This window comes from Nicotiana tabacum, chromosome 5 (assembly GCF_000715075.1).
Source record: "Nicotiana tabacum cultivar K326 chromosome 5, ASM71507v2, whole genome shotgun sequence".
Taxonomy (NCBI): domain Eukaryota; kingdom Viridiplantae; phylum Streptophyta; class Magnoliopsida; order Solanales; family Solanaceae; genus Nicotiana; species Nicotiana tabacum.
Genome location: NC_134084.1, coordinates 2180177 through 2201961, shown reverse-complemented (window position 1 = coordinate 2201961; position 21785 = coordinate 2180177). Strand labels below are relative to the sequence as shown.

The 21785-nt window shown below is 38.3% G+C and overlaps 2 protein-coding genes across 2 annotated transcripts; both read right to left on the bottom strand.

The window, feature by feature from the left end:
- Nucleotides 1-14518: 14518 nt before the first annotated feature.
- LOC142181308 (uncharacterized) lies at nucleotides 14519-15232 on the bottom strand. Its single transcript, XM_075254326.1, has one exon. The coding sequence runs from the start codon at nucleotides 15230-15232 to the stop codon at nucleotides 14519-14521; it is 714 nt and encodes a 237-aa protein (XP_075110427.1).
- An 811-nt stretch (nucleotides 15233-16043) lies between these two features.
- LOC142181307 (uncharacterized) lies at nucleotides 16044-16493 on the bottom strand. Its single transcript, XM_075254324.1, has one exon. The coding sequence runs from the start codon at nucleotides 16491-16493 to the stop codon at nucleotides 16044-16046; it is 450 nt and encodes a 149-aa protein (XP_075110425.1).
- Nucleotides 16494-21785: the final 5292 nt, after the last annotated feature.

Sequence of the window (21785 nt, the reverse complement as noted above, 5' to 3'; positions counted from 1 at the left end):
ACATCGCATTTGTAGGAGTCCCGAAAGGGCATACCCTCGGTGTAGACGTCTGAACTATCACTCGGGATCAAAAATGGCTTCGGCCAAACACATATGTCTATTGTCAAAACGACTGATATGCCCAAACTAATACGACTCGGGGACGCCCGACTGTCGCTAAAAAACAATTACAGGCCACTACTTCGAATATACTTTGGAAAGAACTGGTTGAAACATGCTTCCCTCAATAGGCAAAAACGAGTTTTGACCATGTTATCTCCAGATCACAAGGCTTCGACCTGCTCAGCCTACGAGCTATGAACCTTTCGAGGTGCTCAAAACATCGCATAGTGACTTGAAATCGAGGTTCTCCCTGAACCAACGACGGGTCAGGTAAAATTATTTCAAAAGACCTTAATGAGCGGAAAATAAAGCCTACAAAAAGCCTACAGGAAAAACAGTGTAAGAGCCATTGTCGCCAGCCAAATGAACCTCCGGGCCGCACATTGAAAGGTCTCTACGACCAAACAACGTAAGAGCCATTGTCGCCAGCTTAAAAATTGACAACTTGAGGATTAAAATGAGCTCGAATCATAACTGTCACACCTCCTTTTTCCATACCCGCGAGGGTACAAGGGAGTTTTTCCAATTAAAGGACAATCGAAACGGGATTTATTTATTTATTTCAGAGTCGCCACTTGGGAGATTTAGGGTGTCCCAAGTCACCAATTTTAATCCCGAATCGAGGAAAAGAATGACTCCATATTACAGTCTGTGTACCAGAAATCTGGATAAGGAATTCTGTTAACCCGGGAGAAGGTGTTAGGCATTCCCGAGTTCCGTGGTTCTAGCACGGTCTCTCAACTGTTATATTCGGCTTGATTATCTGATTTTATACAAATATGAACTTATGTGCAAATTTTAACTTTTTACCGCTTTCATAATTATTATTATTAAGAATGTGAACATCGCTTAAAACATGTCTTTGGACTGCGTCACATGAAATGCACCCACAATCCGGAACATATTTTATTTGACGTTTTGGGATTTGGATTTGGGTCGCATGAAATGCACACCCGAGTTTAAGAAGGTAAGGTTTATTAAGGCGCGTCCTAAAGAGACTATCGTGTTATTATTTTGGGGAGGCCGTGAAATTCGCTAAATGGCCTTCCTGAATTCTAAGTAATTTTTTAAAACAAGTATTTACTGAGGGCCCGCAATTTGTATTTTTATTCGGCAAGGCTCATCTCATTCTTATTTTTTAAAAGGATATCCTATAGCGGCTATGTTTTCTTGTCGCATTTGTTCTACCAATTGAAAGTAAAATGATCCTACTCAATTATATGCTTGCAGGTTATTTATAACGGAATTCCGAAAGCCTTTGCAGAATAAGAAAACATGTCCATGCCCGTGGGCAGCTAATTGGACCTCATGGGCCCAAACCCAGCTTATGCAGGATTCGCCAGGCCTGGGCCACCGATTTTTCTGGTGAAGGCCTGCTTGTCCTGTTTCAACTTGGGCTCGACCTTCGTGAGGTTGAGGCTGGAAACTTGTGTTTTTGTTCTAAAGGGGTGGTTTATCAGTTATAACAGGGCAGTTTATCAAAAGGGAATGAAATTAGCTTAACAATGGATAGCTTTATATGTGACAGGCATTTAATGGCATGCTGAACAAAATTGGCTAAAGTCTAATATGTACCCTACTGTACCGTGAATCCTTTTATCTACCAACCTATATACACAATCTGAAATCAAACTACCATACATTGACATTCACTAAGCATGAGGGTTGCCTCCAGTATCCAAGCAAAAACGTAAACTATTATACATCACATGGTATTTAATATAACAAGCTATGTATAAAATAACATCTTCAACTCTTCTCTTTTGTATTCATGCTCGACTTTCAAATTACATTGGTAGTGTATTAGTCGTGTACCTGGTAAGGAAAGCAAAGGAAGAAGGAGAGTAATCAGCTGAGTAGTATGCAACAAACAACAGCAACAACAGACAAACAGCAACAACACATCAACAATGCAGTAATAGTCCACAGGCAAACAGCAGCAGTTTCCACCACAAGGAAAACCCAATAGTTGGTCGAGCACCAAACAAACAGTCCCAGAAACAGAGTAATGAACCAGCAGAAACAACAGAGTATTCAATGTAACAACACCAGCAGCTCAACAATCACAAGCAGCTCAACAAGCAACCAAACAGCAATTGGCCACGACAGCTTGACCAACATGAACTCTTATGTAATTTTCAGACAGTGTTTGGTTACAATATTCTGAGACTTTTTGTTTCTTGTTTTTCTCTGAAGACTAAAAAATGTCCAGCCCCTTTTATGTTCTGAAACAACCTATTTATAAGCTGAATGCAAGACCCTAAGGGCTGCCTAAAACTTCACAGCCTCAGTGACTGCCCATCCCCTTCATTTCCCATGCCTAAGCATCTTCTTGATGCAAGCCATTTTGTTCCCCACGCCTGGCTTATTCCTCTTGTTCAAGAGTCATGGGTTCATTTAAATATTCATTTTAATTCCCATGCTCTTATGTCTTGTTCCCCATTGGCATTAATTTAATCCTAATTCAGTACCCTATTTGTCAGCTCATTTAAACTAATTATTTCTGCTCTTTTTAACACCCAAACTACCCTTGTTAAACCCTGATTATTACTGCCCTAAACCCATTGCAGTATCAGGGCATTTTGAACTTCTGAAAGTTCAAATTCAGAATTGCCCTGGACTGAATCTTTTCAGTCGTTTTGCAATGCAAACAAACCAATTTCAAACAATGTCGGGCATTCAGTCAATGACAGGGTTCAATCAGTCATGTGAAATTATTAGTCCATTTGATCATTTAGTCATAGAAAACTAATCGACGACGTTTATCGAGTCGACTATACTAAATATAACAGGTAATAATCAGTCGTTCATATAAACAACACGTACAGGGTCCCGAATGACTTCAGACAACTTTTGTTCAATTACTGGGAACCTATATGAATTAACTATTTGACGATTAATCTAATTGACGAGCATGTATATCACCAGATGTATTCACATATACAGAAGAACAAACGACCAAATAAAAGGTCTTTGACAGAGATGGAAGAACTTTGACAGAAAAAATATCAGAAATTACCAAACAATCACAACAGAAACATGCTAACAAACTTAATCAGCACGCAAATAAAACATAAAAAGAAAAGAAAAACTTATTGAAAACTTTTAAGAAAAGTCGACCCAGGTCCGAATCAGATTTGGCCTTTTGAAGCCGAACAGACTTTAATCGGGGTGTTCTCAACCGAGAACACCCTGATTGAAGTCTATTAGATCCCAAACCCTCTATGAAACAGGTCAGATTCCCCAGGTTCTGGTGTTCTAGGGTTTGGATCTTCAGATTTGAGATTCTAGGAGTTGTGGGTAGATTCGGACCAAACCAAGCTTGGTTTGGTTACGAGGGAGGTCAGGGGAGTGTCTGGTACGAATATGGTGTGGTTTGGTGTAGGTCAGAGTTCGACTCGAATCTTCAAATGAAGATTCGAGAAACTAGGGACTGATTCGAAGCACAAGGATAGCAGATCCATGTTCAGGGCAGTGAGGTGGTCCTAGGGTGTTAAGGAGGTGGTCATCAGCGTCCATGCCGCCGGCTTTACGGTGAAGGTGTATAGGGGCGGCTAGGGTTTGGGGCATTAGGGTTGGGCTCTTGGGGATGATGGAACCGGGGGGTGTTTGGATGGGGGCGGGGTAGCAAGGTTAGGCCTTATATATGCTTTAGAGTTTTAGATCCTGGCCGTTGGATCAAGGGAGATCTATGGCCAGGATCTATTCCTTTAGGCAGGACGTCGTCGTTTAGGTGGGAAGGTGGTTAAGACCGGGTAGGGAAATGGGGCGGATTAAATTAACGGGTCTTAAGGGCGGGCCTGGATCCGTTGGATCAAAGGGATTGGACGGCTCAGATCAAACGCCCTGAACGGCGTCGTTATGGTTAAATGGGCGATCTGATCAAGACCGTTCATTTAAATCATATCAACGGCTCTAATAGGGACGCTGATACGGCGTCGTTTGAGTCAGTGCTTGGGCAAGCCTGGCTTGGACTGGGTCTTGCATTGGCTTTGGGCCTCATTTGGGGCCCAATCCGATTTCTTCACTTTTTTTTTCTTTTTTTTTTTTCTGATTTTAAAATACAACTAAATTAAAATGAATTTAAAACACCCATTAATCAACACCTAAACAATTATCACACACATATTAAAATTTAAAAATGGTTAAATCACAGCCTAGAATAAAAGCTGCATATTTTTGTGAATTTTCTTTTAAAAATAGAATTACGGCCCGATTACACGCGGGATACTTATTTTGTATTTTTGTTTGATAAGATTCAATGAAAAATGGATAGAAACACAAAGGACTACATGTCACGTAAAAATTGAAAATTTGTACGGCGAGGCCATTTGCAATTATTTTGATTTCTTTTGGAGTGATTGTCCGTGAAGCAAAAATCACGTGCTTACAGTAACCGGGTTCGGAGACCGGATCCAAAATAGTTAACTATGCAAACCTCCGGGCCACATATTGAAAGGTCTCAACGACCAAAACAGCGTAAGAGGCACTATTGCCGGTCTGAAAATACTTAAGGGTCAATTAAAGCTCGAATCGCAACGTGACTCGGAGACTGGACCCGAAATAGTTAAACTGCAATATGCGTAAGGGCACGACATAAATGCCACTGTCGACCAGCCGAGTGAGCGTCCAGGCCACGCGCCTGTAAGGTCACTTCGACCCAAAGCACAAAAGGTCATCGTCGACCGCCCATGCAGGCAAGAGAGAACTTAAGGGTCAAATTAAAGCTCGAATCGCAACGCGACTCGGAGACTGGACCAAAAATAGTTGAATCGACAAAACGCCCGAGATCGAGAAATGAAGGCCACCATTGTCCGCCCAAGCAGGCAGGAAAGAACTTAAGGGTCACTTAAAGCTCGAATCGCAACGCGACTCGGAGGCTGGACCCAAAATAGCTGAAACAACGAAATACCCAAGGGCAAGAAATAAGAACAATCACCATCCGCCCGCACGAGCACAAAAGATCAAATGACATGCAAGCTCAAATAAAGGCCTGACTTAGAGACTGAGCCTAAAATCAGCTAGGCAAAACATAGAGGCCCCAACACCTGCTCGCGTCAAGGATCGCGCTTGAAATCCCCTGGGCCTGCCTGATCAGTTCCGAACCCATGAGGATCCCGCCAAAGCATGGAAACCCGCCACCGGATCAAAGGCGATACAGGAAGAGATGCAAATGAGATAAAACTTCAAGATTTCTCTTATTTTATATATGCACAAAAGGTGCGTTCTCCATCTACAAGCATGCTCTATAAACAACAAAATACAAAGTGGCAAAATCTACGCTCCACCCCTAAAGGGTTACGGCCTACAGGCCCCAGCCTCGCTCTTTGTGGCATCGACAGTAAGCAAATCGGGCATCACGCCCGACCACCTTCGCTCAAGCGAATCCTTCTAAAAGGACGGAACCCCTGGCATGGGTCTCTTCAAACGCCTGTCCCAAAGATCTACGACGAACGCATCCCTCGAAAGGCCTGTTCCAACCCGACTTGATCATCGGTGACAAGTCGCCACTCCTTCATCATCCTCGGACCAGCTTAGTACTATACCAATCTGGGCACCGGTTGTTCTCAATCCAAACTTTTGAGGAATCAAGATACAACTTCACAATCATATCCACTCAGATCGAAGCTCGAAGCCTACATTTGATACTTCAGGTATTCCTAGCTCGATCAGCTCCGCCCCTGAGGTAGAAAGGGCGAAACGCTTGCCACAAGAAGACTCATGCCTCACCAAAAGACTTCTGTAATGCGAATTCCGATATGTCCCGAATCGCCAGTGCACTGACTCGACCTTTCTTTCCCCTCACCAAGAAGCCTAAGGGGCCTACCCTCGTCCAGGCCCCCCCGAAGTATAGCCCCTTGATGGAACAACTCAAAGCCTGGGTCTGTTGGAGTCTTACGGAGGGAAAACCCTATAAGAAAGGGAAGACCCAAGATACGGAGGAATCATGCTGAAACTTACCACAAAGTGAAGCCGGTAAACCTACTCGACGATCGAGCACCCTTCTGGTGGCCCAACCCTTGTTGGCCCAAAGAAACCGCTGCTCCGGAACCAAGGACTCTAGGAATGCCAGGCTCGAATGATGCACTCTCCTCAGAAACATGGGCCCATCTCACCCCGATAAAAGATCATTCATGATTATGAAGCACATATCTCATATATCGTCGTGCCCGATCTCTGTCGTGCCCCGAATAAGCAGCCGCTAATGGCATGACCCACCAGCACCACGAAATCAGCAAACCCCGAGGACCCCCAGGGAGCGGAAGCAACCTCACAACTACATACGAAAAGGGCGGGAACGATTCAACACCAATCAAAAGCACCAACCACCGGCACCGCCTCCAGTTTCGAGGTAATGCTCAACCCGAAGACCTCCGCCATAGAAAACAACGCCCCAACAGGCCAACAATGCCTTCACTGAATTGGCATAAAACTTCAAAAGGCCTCCACCAAAGAAGGCTAGCTTATAAATAAATGAGCGTCCCTAACAAACGCCCGTGCGAAACAGGTTCTTGGTAATAACAGGGCGGCCTAGAGCACGGCCAGGCCTCCATTCAAAGATTGCCTCCAAGAAGTCACCGGCGTCCCAAAATCGCAAGTCCTCAGGCAAGTCTCTTCTCGAAGACCATTATGAGGCCCGAAGATATTATCCACGCTTTCACGCAGAGAAAGAGTCCCAGTGGCCCGAGGTTATTGGCCTAATTTGAGTTTGGTTCGAGAAGTCACGAAAGACCCAACGCAAAGCCTTTTCATCAATCGAAGGCCAGGAGGAATACTCGCTTCCAAGGCCAGTAACACAGGCGACGAAACAGGATCATGCATGATCCTTGATCCTGAGCCGAGGTTATTTCCTTGTAACACGCCGAGCCGAAAGAGAAGGGTAAGCAGCGGTGTATAATTTGAGCCCCCTTTTGAGCAGCGGTGCATAATCCAAAGTATCCTCAGGGTCGGAGGAAATTGGTCCTCTACCTCATCACCCCGAGCTAACGATAACAACAACAACATCACAACGACACAACTTCGCCCAATCAAAAGAGGATCGATGGTTGGGCCACAATGCACATGGCATAATACCTTGAGGATACGAGCTTCAAACATGATGAGATAGCAGAAATTCAAGATAGCAGGAAAGGAAGAAAAGATGGTTGTCAAAGGAAATTTGGATAAAAAGTCAACCACGAAAAGTCCTATTTATAGTGAGGAAAAAGTAACCGACAGCGCCATTACTTCCCTCGAAGAGCGTAACAGCAGGCACAATCAATGCGTTCATAGAAGCTGAACCGATAGCATCGAATATCGAAGAATCGTGACATTTCGAGTAATCCTGGAGAAGCAGAAAGGCGAGGCGCCTCGACACCTGTAAAAAGGAGGTTGCGCCGTCAGCGCAACGTCGTTATGGGAGATCGAGAAGAGGGTGTCAAAATCATTTCTTATCACTTCCCTCTAAGAATGCAGAGACTATCCGTGCACGGTAAAATCTGGGAGGCCAATTTCTCCTCGACTGAATACCTCGAAGGGTGATCCCGGAAGCCCGAGATCTCGAGCCAGTCACTTCTCTCAAGATCAGCCGGTACCCTGCCAAGGATGGTGTCGACTAAAGCCCAGACGAACACAGGAATCTCCCGAGGAATGCACCTAGGGTCGATCAGGTTTATTCAAGCGACTCGACATCAGCCCACGCGTACATCGCAAAGCTAGCCGGTTGTCCCATCCTATTTCTTTTATCACGCAATGTATCTTGTAGGAAGTTAGACTTCCCCTTCTCTATAAAAAGGGAGTCGCTAACACCCTATAAAGGCAGAGCTCCAACCGTTCTACTCAAGTGCAATAATATCTTCTCTCTCCTTTTCCTCTCTAACTTGCTTGCCCTCACTGGCTCGAAGCCATTTAGCTTTTATTGCCTTCTTGCCTGTTCTTTGTTTATCACTTGGTACTGGCCCGAAGTCACCTTAATATCCATTGCCCTCTTACTTGTTCTTCATTATATTACTTAATATTGGCCGTGAAGAGCCTTGTTTAATTATATCCTCAACTGTTATCCCATCCCCGATAGCTCGAGCTCGACCCTGACGTTGACCCCGAGGTCCCCCATCGACCAGACCTATACCCGGGCAGCAGGCCCTTCGGTTTAATTACTATCTCATTTTAGCTTGCATTTTGTTATAAAACTCTATGTTATTAGCATCAACTGCTCTAACAACTAGCTCGGAAATATATCACGTATTTTTAGAATTCTATTTACAAATCTAATTGTTGTTACCATTTTCACGGTAAACACACACAATACTCATACACAAACTATAATCTCAAACAAATTTGAGAAATATTGAACAATGCCATACAAGTCTTTTATACATATCACTCAAAAATAATCTCAACTAAGTATAACACTGGCTATTAAAAACTCGAATACATCTAATCCTTATAAATTACCAAGACATACATCACAATTCAAACTGTAATAATTCAAACTGTAATATAGTGTCACATACCTTGCGTTATGCTGGCCTTAGCGCTAGAAGCAATACGTTTTCCCGTTCAAAGTCCTTCAACGTTTTGCTTTTAATTGTATCTCTCCATTTTTTTGAGGGGAAAAGATACTTATATTAATATTAATAAAAGACAGAAGCAAGTACTGGGGTACAAGACCCATAGAGATGCCATTAGTACATAGTTTTGCCATTCCATATAGGGCATTGTCATTTCCTAGAGATGCTAGAGTGTTGCATGCATTCATACTACACGACCTACCATAGTTACAACCTTTCTGGTCCTTACAATACAAATCCATTGCAAACGTAGGTGGTTTTTCAAAATAAAGAGTTATGTTATAACTAGGATACTTTAGAGCTTCCTTGGCCACCTTGTGTGCCACCATGTTTCCTTCACAGAAGTTGTGCATCATTATGATCCCTCCCTGCTGCATTGCCTTCCCCATTAAATACCTGCATTCAAGAATTAAATCACTGTAAGGAGGATAATCTTCTTCTAGAAAATGAATCACCTCTGTGGCATCTGTCTCTAGTTCACATGGGGTTATCTTCTCCTTGATAATCATTAGAAGTGCCTGCCAAAGAGCTAGGAGTTTTGCCTGTATAGGTGATATTATTGGACACTTCTAGTAGTAACCCAATATCCACTCTCCTTTGTTGTTGCGTATGATTCCGTTGATTCCTCCATGCAGGCAGTCGTTGTTGAAGGCACCATCAAAGTTGAACTTGTACCAGTTGCTTGGAGGTGGGTGCCATTTTACCTTTACCTTTATAGGAATATTAGTAATAGTGGGCTTGGATATGAGCAAGTGATATTCTAGTGTTTGTTGAAACACTTTCGTAGTGTTAATAGAAAGGTTGGTGCTATTAACATTATTTTCATTCATGTTTTTCCAAATAGCCCAAAATGCAAATGAGAAAACATCATCCCAAGTGATGAACTTAGTAGGTATTTGAGGTGTTTTTTTACATAGGAAGTCCACCCAATGCTCATTTGACATAGGGTTGGTAAAAGACATCCCTATAGATCTCCAAAAAAATTGTGCCACCTTGCATTCCCAAAAAATATGAAGTATGGACTCATCCCTATTTTTGCAAATTGGACAGGTTGTATCTATATTGATACCAATTTTTCCTAGGTAGTCTCTAATAGGTAGGCATTAATGGTAACATTTCCACATGAAAAACTGGATTTTTAGGGCATTTCATGCGCCATATCCATGCAAAATCTTTACTAGCTTGAGATTGAGGGTCAATTAATTTGTAGCGTGAAGAAGTTGTGAATATCCCACTAGGATTCATACTCCATATAAGATTGCTTGTGTGTGTGGAGGTTGTGGTTAAGGAATGGATGCTATTAATGATATTTTGTGGTAGTTCGAAAGAGATATGAGCTAGATCCCATGTATTGTCATTTTGGATGTCTTTTATTCTCAAATCAATCTTGTTATTTGTGAGGGGCCCTATTAAATTATCCCAAAGGTTGCCATAATTAGGGATCCAGTTGGTGTCCCATATGAACATGTTAGGGTGATTGCTCACTGGCCATCTTATACCTTGTTAACAAAGGTTCCAACCCTTTAGAAGGCTTTTCCAAGTATTGGATCCAGCCTTAGTAGACTTAGTATGGTCATATAGGCTAGTGAGAACTCGAGCCCAAAGAGAGGATGGGTCATTAAGAATTCTCCAAGCAAGGCTAGTCAGAAGAGAAAAATTCTTAGACTTGGCTTTTTTAATACCTAGTCCCCCCATGTCTTTAGGCAGTGTAACCACGTTCCAGCCTATTAAGTGCATTTTCCTCTTTTCAGTTGTAGTTCCCCAGAGAAAATCTCTTTGGATCTTATCGATTTCCTTTAGTGTCCTACTAAGAAGCATTGAGAGTTGCATTTGGTGATTTGGTATTGTGCTTAGAGTAGATTTTATAAGGGTACACCTTCCTGCCATGCTTAGCCATTTTGCATTCCAAATATTTAACTTAGCCCTCATTTTATCAATTATAGGCAGGAAATCTTCGTGCCTAGGTTGGTTACTGAGCATTGGAAAACCTAGGTAGGTACCAAAATCCTTACTAATCTTCATGTCAAAAAAGTAGTGGCCCAATTAATAATTCTATTTGTGCATGATTTTGATAGTAACAATTTCGATTTATCCTTGTTAATATTAAGACCAGAATATTGACAAAAAAACTCCATACTATTCCACATAGTAGTGACAGTTTTATTGTTAGTACGACCCATTAAGGTTAAGTCATCTCCAAAGAATAAGTGGGACAAGGGGGACATTTTTTATTCAAGAGGATTGGATTCCAATTTAGGGTATCCACTTGGTACTCAATTTTTTTGGACAACATATCCATGCATAAGATTAATAGATATGGTGACATTGGGTCCCCTTGTCTAATTCCCTTGATGGGATAAAATTCCTCCGTTTTATTTCCATTAACTAAGATAGAGATAGTACTTATTGATATGCAATTAACAATCAGGGTTGTTATATTGGGGGGAAGTTGTGAAAGTGTAAAGTTCTATATACGAATGACCACTCCAACTTGTCGAAAGCCTTTTCCAGGTCAAGATTTAAAATGAAATTTCCTTTCCCTGTATGGCTGTTAAAACATTTTAAATTATAGCATTATCAGTGGCTCGTCTATTTTTAACAAAACTGCTTTGTTGATCACTAATTAGAATTACCTTAGTAATCACTTTATACAAAGTGTTACAAAGACTAATTGGTCTAAAGTTTTGAATTTTGTTTGCATTATTGAACTTAGGGATCAAACAAACGTAGGTTTTATTAATGTCCTGGGGCATAAACTTAGAGTTAAAAATTTTCTGGCATAAATTAATGACTTTACTTAATTGGCCAGAATCTTTGGAAGAAAAAAACGTGTAGACCATCAGGTCCGGGCGCCTTGCATGGTTTAAACAAAAAAATAGCTCTCCTAATCTCATGGTTTTTAGTTGACTATCAAGGCTTGACAGGTCTACTTTCTTGTAGCTAATGTTACCCAATCTAATGTCTCTCCAATTTGTGTATTCATGAGATGTGGTGATTTTTTTTGGAAATGATTGGATACATACTCCATAAGGGCTTTTTGGTTTTCGATCCAATTGCCATAATTATCTTTAAAGAAGACACTATTATTTTTCCTTCTCCGATTAGTGGCTTGAATATGAAAATACGTACTATTTGCATCCCTTTCATTTAACCAATTAATCCTAGAACAAAAATTTCCAATAATCCTCATCTAGTTTGAGAATTGAGTCATAATCTTCTATAAGTTTTACCTCTAGGTCTCTAAGAAATTGCTATATTGGTAACTAGGAGAGTTTTGAATACTAGTTATACGCTTTAATAACTTTCTTTTCCTAGCAAAGATATTCCCAAAGGTAATTTCCATTACAAAATACTGTTTTGAAATTGTTCAGTCCCCTTAATAATGCCCCTATTTTCCCAACTTTCTTTTACAATTCTTGGGAAGTCCGAGTGCGAGCACCAAAAAGTTTCCAGCCTGAAAGGCCTTGCATAGGTATTATTAGTACTATTGTTAAGATTAACCAATATTGGATTATGGTCGGAATAAATTTTAGGGAGATGAGTAACTGTTACATTATTGAATTCTTGTAACCAATCAGACTTTGAGTAAACCCTATCTAATCTTTCCATAATGAGACCCCCATTCCTCATACGATGGTTTGACCATGTGTATTTGCAACCTTTGTAACCGAGGTCTACAAGGTTACAATAGTTTAGGCAGTCTATTAGGTTTCTAGCCCTTTTTTGGTTAATTGGCCTACCCCAAACTTATCCGTTGAATCAATAATTTCATTAAAATCCCCCGTAACAAGCCAAAGTCCCTTATGCTTATCAAATATAGATTTAAAGTTATCCCATAATAAATGTCTAAAGGCTAAAACATTGCTAGCATAAACAGTAGAAAAGAGCCATGTAATATTTTTTGGTTTTACGTCTACCATTGCATGGATCGATTGGACATTTCTGGTGAAGTTGCTAACTTTTACCACTTCATTGTTCCAAAGGAGGACCATACCTCCAGAATTGCCAATGGCAGGCACTTCAACCATATCAATGAAATGATACCATCCAAGAATGGATATGTGTGTTTCCATTTTTGTTTCTAGCAAAGCAACTAGGTTAGGCTTGTGAGTGTCCATAAGTTCACGAAAGTGCCTACTAAAATTGTCATTGTTTGCTCCTCTAACGTTCCAAATAATGATATTACTGGGCTGATGCATGGGATTCATGTTGGGTGGGATGTTGTTTGGGTTCCTCCTTAGAGAAGGAACCAGAATCACTACATTCTTTCCCACAGTGGGATCGTGGGGAGCGCGGATGTCCAAGGAGCACTTGTAAAGTGTCGTTGGGTAGTTGAAGATAGACTTCCTGTCTAGCATTTCCTTGAAGATGAGTATTTTTACCTCGTTTAGGCTTGAAAAAGCCACTGCTGGCTCCCCTAAGAGTGCTAAGTCGTCCTCTTCCTCCTCTTTTCCTCCTCAATCCCTTCCTGATTTTGCATGTTTGGAATTAGTGGTTGTTCTTCTATTGGCTCTGGTTGAGGACCTAGTGGTTGGTCTTGCATGGGTTGTGGTGTCCATTGTGTGAAGATAGGGTTCAGCATCATCAGGTCCTCCAGAGCAAAGAATAGGAGAATGATAGGTGGGTTTTGAGGTAGTTGTTGGTTGGAATTGTGGGGTATGCTCCACATCTGCTGCATGTTGTGAACTAGGTTTTGATTTATTGAGGGTGTTAGGGGTTGTAGAGTATTGCTCATCCACATTTGATTTATGTAGTTATTCATGGCTAGGATCATTCCCTCCGAGATTAGTTGTGCAAGGAAGTGTGTGTTCTTGATGATTAGAATGGACTCCTGTCCATTGATCTCTATGTTGAAGGAGATGACATGCCCTTGAAGCCCCAGTTCCACCCATGATTGTGGTACATGGTTGGGAGGGCTCGGAGGTTGAGCATAGATGACTGGATTTGGTTGGATTTGGGGAGGGAGTGGTGGTAGGTTGTTCATTCTCTGATTTCTTGAGAAGTGGATTAGTTGAATCAGGCGATATCTCCTTCTCAAGGTTAGTGGTGGTCTTGACATTTTTAGTGGCTTGGGTTAATATAGGGGTGATACTATCTATTGGAGTAGTAGGGTTAGTAATGATGTGCTCTATGTTTATAGTATTTGGGAGGGTTTGCGTGTGATTTATAAGAAGATCTTCCAAATCTTGCATGGATTTGCCTTCATCCACTTGGCAATCTTCTACGTCCATGTGTTGCATGGTGGAGTTAAAAACAGTGAGGGGGGTTGCATGTTAGCTTCTAGTAAAGGATTTTCAGTGTCATTTGAGTGGGTGTTTAAGTTACCGGGGTGGATATTACTAGGGGAAATAATGGTGTTTGGCTACTCATGTTGATTAATGAGTGATTTACTACCAAGTCCATTTTGTTAGATAAAAGGTTTTGGTAGTTATTATTAGGATTTGGTTGTGACACATTTTTGCCACTTGTAGGGAGTGTGTCTAAAGTGCCATGCAAATTATAGTTGTCTTTTTTATTTTTTTCTTTAATAGAGTTTTGCAAATCTGTGTACTCTTGTGGTTTGTTTGAAAAACCACTCTTATTCCCAAAGTGTGGTTTTCCAGTGGGGTGATTTGCTTCTAAGGTTACCCCTTTTCCTTTGTCTGATTGAGAGATATTATAGACTGCGTTAGAGTTATTTTGTACTTGAGTATTGGCATAATTCATACGTTGGGTATTTAAGAACTTACCTGACATTGCATCAAAAATGCGTACACCGATACCTGGCCAATAGTGGAGATTGCCTTAGTCAACTGATGATTGGCTGCCTTGCCTTTGCTTTTTTTTTTGGAAAGGAAACTGTCATCCACTCTTGTGCATTGTCTTCCTTAAAATAGTGATGCCTCATTTGTGGCAGGTCCATTTGTTTGTCCACTTGGAAAAGTCCTATGTGGGCAACTTTGATTTGAGTAGCCCAACCTTCCACAAGCTTTGCACAAGAAACCTTCTCCTTCATAGTGAATTCGTTGTTTGTGGTGTCCTATCATAATGAAGGTTTGGATCGGCTGGTCCAATGACAATTCCACACAGAGTCGTGCATACCCTCCCCTTAATGTGACTGATGTGCATGCATCCACTTTCAGTAGCTTACCAATGCAATTCCCAATTTTTGTGAGGATGATCCCATCATAAAATTCCGTGGGAAGCTGTGGCAATCTAATCCAAACGGATGTGTAGTTTTGGGATGCCTTTGTTGCTACAAAATTTGGAACCCATTTTTGTACGGATAAGAAGTAACCTTTGATGAACCATGGACCATTATGTAGAATCATTATCATGCTCTCTTCTTTCATCAACTTGACCGTATAGTAATCTTCCCCTAGGTCTATTAGAGGATAATTTTCATCTACCTTCCATAACTCTTGAGTTTTCCTCTTAAGGTAGTGATGAACTATTCTTTTGCCCATGAGTTTGATAATTAGCGAGTACTTCCATGGATTATATATTCTCTGTTTATCATCCTCACTCAGGATGATTTGCCTCATATTTTGGTACACAACTTCCATTGAAGTATTTCCAAAGTCATAGGGTTGGGTGTCCATTGTTGTACCCGAGGGCCCTGGGTTTGATTCAGGATTAGTTGAGAATATTTCACCTTGAATTAATTTCTCGTTATAAGAAGAAGTAGAATTGATCGTTGGATTGGTTGATGGATTGATTGTTGGTGAATTTTTGTTAGGGGGTTTGAGTGGAATTTGATGTGAATTTTCGGTTGGATTGGTTAGTGAGAAGTTGCTCATTCTCTTTCTACTATAGCCTTTTTGTCTCCATTTTTTTTGTTTTCCACTTGGGGGGACAAAACCCAAAGGATATTCCTATTTTTTTTTCTTTTAAGTTTTTGCTTTCCTTTCTTTTTCTTCCCCGTTTTATTCAATTTTGCTCCAAATCTCTTCATCTTCACATCGCTTTATTCATACACAGTTAAAATATAATACTAAGCATAAAGTAATATAAATAATATTCAAAAGACGACTAAAAGTACTAGAATATGAGGCAGTAATGATTAAATATTTGTATTTTTTGGTCGAACGTAACGTAGAATCAAAAATAACCTTTTTTTATTCCTTCCGTGCATCATATTCCACACAATACTCAAACACAAATTATAATCTCAAACAAATTAAAGAAATATTGAACAATGCCATACAACTCTTTTACATATCACTCAAAAATAAAGGTCAACTAAGTATAACACTGGCTATTAAAAACTCGAATATATCTAATTCTTATAAATCACCAAAATATACATCACAATTTAAACTGTAGTGTCATATAACTCGATCGAACCAGTAACTTCCAACGTGAATATTCTTTACTTCCGACTTACCCTTCACAATCAAATCAACATCAAATCTAGAGAGAAACTTTCTTTTTGCAATCCATATTCTTAGCATCTTGCGTTTGTAAATCAACTATCATATTGCAATTCATTTGTATACCAACCCTTTTCTTAATCACCAAAATCTTGACCCTTCCATTAATACTTGTGGACATACTCAAAGGCAATTTCCTTGCCACCAAATCACTTGCTAGTCTAGGAATGCTTGATAATTTATCAACCATAACTGTGACATTCACGATCATTCGAAACGTTCGTCGAGCCTTAGCATTCGCTGCTGGCGTTAAGACTTCTACGATGACTCTGTCATCGTATATCAGACTAGTAGTTGCCTCGTTAAACTTGAACGAGACAGCGTTAGGGTTTTTAATAGAGAAATCTGCAGAGACCGTTATGTTCACGTTGGTTTGTAGATTGGAACTATTAGTAAGATAACTCAACCCATCAAATTTGATTGAGTTCATTTTTATAGTAGGTTTTTTCACCTTGAAAACGGTGAATGCAAGAATTACGATGATCACAACTAGGGTTATTGTTGTGATACCACAACAACTACAACATTTCATGCATCTTTTACGACGTCGTTTTTTGGCTAACTCCATACTGGACATGAACGTGGAATCAATGGTTTCTTCGTTTTCTACGTGTATACGATGGGATGCAGGTGCCAAAGGTCGAACTTGATTTCTAGATTCAATCATGGTGGAATTTGGAGATTGGGGTGGAGACATTTTTGGAAAGTTTCTAAAAATTGATGATGATAATTTTGCTATGAAATGGGAGTATTTAAAGTGACAAATGGTATAGAGCTGACTACTTTTCAAGCCAAAGTTGAATATTTCTAGCTGTTTTAGGCTTTGAGTTTTTCTAGATATTCAACTAGTTTTGACCCATTAATAGCAGACTTGAGAGCATTGATGAGTCCAATTATGAAGTATCTATGCCTTGACTTCTTTAGAAGGAATATTTATGTTTTTTCATTATTTTATTTATCTAATAAGAGCATGTTTGATAAAACTTTAAAATCTGCTTATTTTGAGAAAAGCATTTTATATTACAGTCAAACATCTCTATAATAACGTCATTTGTTCCGAATTTTTTTGATTATTATAGCGATGTGTTATTATATAGAACACATATTATAAAATGGTATGGAAATTGATTCCATAAAAAGCTTGACTTTTATAGTGATTGTCTGTTATATAACGATGTTATTATAGAGAGGTCTGACTATAAATGCTTTTTGAAAAAGTATTTTGGAGCTGTAGCAGCTTGTATAACGCTTTTATTAGTATTAGAAGGCCAATTTTTTTCTTCAAGAAAGTACTTAATTTTAAGCATCAAGTTATGAAAATTACATGTACATATTTTATAATACTCCAATATTTTAAATGAGAACATATTGGTCATTAATTACGCAATGGAATTTTTATATTTCTATACACTATTTCAAACTTTATTACCAAAATTATCCACGCTTAGTTAATTACCCGACCTAAACAAGTTTTGTTTACAAAATATATACATTCCATATTAAAAGACTCTCAATCCATTATTAATTTAGTTATATATTTATCCTTTTTTCTCTCCTCTTCTCCTTTTTCTTTCCAGATCTTCCACCCTTACATCAATTTAAGCTAACTACTGTATTTCTTGATTTTAGTTTTCAATTTTGGTAAAATAAAAATATCCCTCACAAACAACAGAAGAAACCAATAACAAGTGTCAACTTACAAGTCAACAGAGTTAAGTATGGGAACTTACAGGCCAAGAGAATTTTGTACATTTTCATAAGTTCTGTTATGAGGAAAAAGATAATGAAAGTTTTTCTTTTTTTGATAACATCTAATATTGTCCTTTTTTCAAATTTAGTATAAAAACAAATTTCATACAACTAATTATATATTATATAACTTATTTACAATTTATCTACAACTTTCATACATTATTTCTACCCAATTATATACAATTACAATATCATAAAACTTAAATACAAATTTTGTACAAAATTTATACAATATGTCTTTTGTATCTGATTTATACATAGTAAAAATAAATTTCATACAACTAATTATATATTATACGACTTATCTTTAATCTTTATACATTATTTCTACTCAGTTATATACAACTACAATATCATACAACTTAAATATAATTTTAATACAATGTTGTTCAACTTTCATACAATAGTTAAATAAATAAAAGAAAAATATATAAACAACAGAATACAATTTTACTACAATTTCGTAAATATAATGTATATCATGTCTTTTTCTTCTTCGAGTTTCAATCTGAAATTCAGCCAAAACCAAAGTCTAATCTTCACCAAAACCCCTCAAAATTGAGATATAAACTCTAAATCATATTCCCAATTGTTTGCAACAATACCCAATCCAAACAAATAATGATTTTTGAAAACCCAAATTTGAATTCAAAGCTTCAAAGCTTTTTAATGACTGTCAATGGTGGAATTGCTGCTCTCTTTTCCTTTGCTTTACATTACTGAAATTAAGGATTGAGAGATAGAGAGAGACGTTGAGAAAATTCCCAATTCTTTGCAGCACCATCCAATTCAAACAGATAATGTTTTTTGAAAACCTAAATTCGAATTCAAAGCTTTTTAATGGTTGTCAATGATGGAATTATGGGTGGGTGCAAGATACGTGAGGGAGGGGATGGGATGTGGAGAGAGAAACGTGGGGGAGTAGAAGATATGTTAGAGTAATTTTAGGACACTTATTATTATCATTAATTCCCTTAAAATATATATAAATGGTAATTGAGTATATAAAATATAATTATAGCAAAACTTAAGTAGGGAGGGTAATATAATTTCATATAGTGTATAAAAATATAAAAATCTCTTAAGCAAATAATTTAAGTCAAAAAATAAAAAATAAAAATAAAGAAGCACTTAAAAGGGCCGAAGCCCATAGGAAAAGGGTATGTTGGAATTAGTTTAAGGGATTAAAAGAAGGGAAATTTTCATAAGGAATTTTTATATTCCTATGTCACATAGGAAACCTTATTATCCTCAATGTTTAAGGTTTGACTTAATTATACTTAGTATACTAAATTACCAATTCTATACCATTATTAATTAAGGGTATAATTAATTGTACGTTTTTTACTCCTTAATTAAAGGAATCTGTATATCCCAGTATCCCTACTCATCCCACGTTTCTCTCTCCTAACCCTCAGTCCCACCCACGTTTCAACCATACCCACATTCTTTTTACCATTTTCCATCTTTTGAAACCAAATTCTCCCTCTAAATTCACAGAAAATTGAAGAAACCCTTCAACAAAGTTGGTTCCTCATTTTACTCCAGTTAAAGTTCATCAATGAAGAACAACAAAGCTTCGAAACAAAGTCCTAAAAAATCAGCAGTAGATACCCTCATTTGATTTGGTGTGTTATCACCAAAATCACCCAAAAACCAAGACAAATCTCCACATGCAATTGCAGAGACTACTCATAGTTCCTCTCCTCGACAAATCAGAGCCGAGATGAGAACCAAACAAAAACATGATGTAGATGCTGGAGAAACTTCTACACCAGGCAAACAAGTCAAACGAAAAGGAAAAGAGATTTCAGTAGACGACGACTTTGTAGAAGAGGTCCCTAATCTTCGAACAGGAAAGAAAGCAAAGGTGTCTCTTGGTTCGAAAAATCCAAAAATGAAGAAATATTCAAAAAAATACCCTAAAATTGTTCAGAACCAATCATTGGTGAAGGTAAACATTTATTAGTTTCGTTTCTAATTTTTTTAGTTTGGTTTATGATGGTAAAATATGTGTTATACGTGTTTTAGACAAGTGTAGAGTAATTGTCTTAATTTTGAAGATTATTTGTAGTTGTGATGTTCTGCCTTTATAGTTGTAGATATTTTATAGTTTTTTTTTTGTAGTTATATTGTTAGGCAACCTGCACTATTTGAAGCAGAATTGTAGTTATCTTTTGTTGCTGCCTTTTTGTAGAAAATGCTTTAAACTGTAGATATTATGTAATCATTTGTAGTTATGTTGTAGATAAAATGTAGATGAATGTATCCTTTTTATGCATTTTATTAATGTGAAATAATTTATTATTTGTGCAGAATGAACACTTTTTTGCCCCACATAATGTTGATTATGGGGTGCTTAGATTCCACACTTAAAGAGCTTCTATCCTCAAATGCGTTGAAGCTTTTTAAAAAGACGTGTTTTGGATACTTACTGTCTCTTCCCACCATATGCATGCAAAACCAAGCCATTCATCTTCTGATGAAGTATGAATTGACCAAATCCAATGCATCATATTTTTCCGTACAGTTAAAGGGTGAAACATTAAATTTTGGATTGATTGAGTTTGCATTAATTACTGGTCTAAGATGTGTTAACCAGGTTACTGATTTTGGTTATACGCCCACTTATGTTAACAAAAATAATGAGCAGTTATTTTCCTAACAAATTAAGAGTGGAGAAGTCTTATTTGAAACAGATAGTAACCACTAGATCCTGGATAAACAATGAGGATGCTGTGAAGTTGTGCATCCTTTATCTTTTAGAATTTTTTATTTGTCCTTCGGACAAAGCTCATATTCCTTTTGTAGATTACTTTAGGTTCTATTTGGTAGAATCTGGGCAGTATGAGTCATACCCATGGGGTATTAAATCTTTCACCCTGATGATGGAATCTGTTAGGCACAGACTAAATCTGTATATACATTCTTATCTCATACGGGGATGCTCACTAGCATTGCAAGTATGACTTTATGAGTGTTGCTCTACTGTCAGCACTAATCTAGCTACGAGGTGTTCTAACTCAACACCTTGCATACTAAGATGGTCAGCTAGTAAGGGGCAGATTTGGTTAGCTGCCTTTGAAGAGAAGATGATAAAGCCTGAGTGGATAAAGGTAAAGTTTCTTTTTTTATGATTATATATTTACCTTCAAAATATCTACAATTATTCTACATTTTCTGCCTTGACCAAACTAATTTATTTTTCCTCATTCAGTTTCCCAATATAGGTGAATCTGGAGAAGAGATTGCAGTGCTGATTTTGCCTAACAAAATTGAGTACAAAGTTCAAGAAGGTGAACAAACATTTGAGGTTCCCAATGCTGATCCTCCTACGTTGGAACCCAAACAAACAGATGGAGAAGAGGACAAGGAGTCTATTGCTAAGAAGATCAGAAAATTAGAAAAAGGAATTGAGCAGGTAATACATATAAACTACAATATATCTACATTTCATAAACTGTCTACAAAATATCTACAAATTTGTAAATTCTGATATATATCTATATATAATTGCATATGTTTTTGAATATATGTTAGAACATATTATGAAGTTAACAACTTACTATATTGTAACTTGTAGGTTGATGGAAAGCTTGAAGATTTTAGGAAACCTGTCTTTGTAGAACTCGATAGCCTTCGAGGGTTTATAAATGAGTCTATGCAGACTGTTTTACAAATGATAAACAGTAGAAATGTGCAAGATTATGCAAAGGTAAGATCTAACTTTTATTTTTATAGCAAAACAATTTAGACATATGAAAAAATATATACAAACTAACATAAAACATTCAATTTGCTGGCAGTTCAACAAAAAACAATGACCAACAAAAAGACTTGAACAATCAGCATTTTCAGTTCAATATTGGGGAACAAATGCAGGCCAGCACCAGCAAAATAGGTATCTACAAAATACGTACAAAGTATCTACTATTTGGGTCAGTGTATATACAACATATCTACATTTATC

Coding starts and splice junctions, on each gene's coding strand:
- LOC142181307 (XM_075254324.1), bottom strand. CDS start 16,493: ATGAACTCAATCAAATTTGATGGGTTGAGTTATCTTACTAATAGTTCC.
- LOC142181308 (XM_075254326.1), bottom strand. CDS start 15,232: ATGGACACCCAACCCTATGACTTTGGAAATACTTCAATGGAAGTTGTG.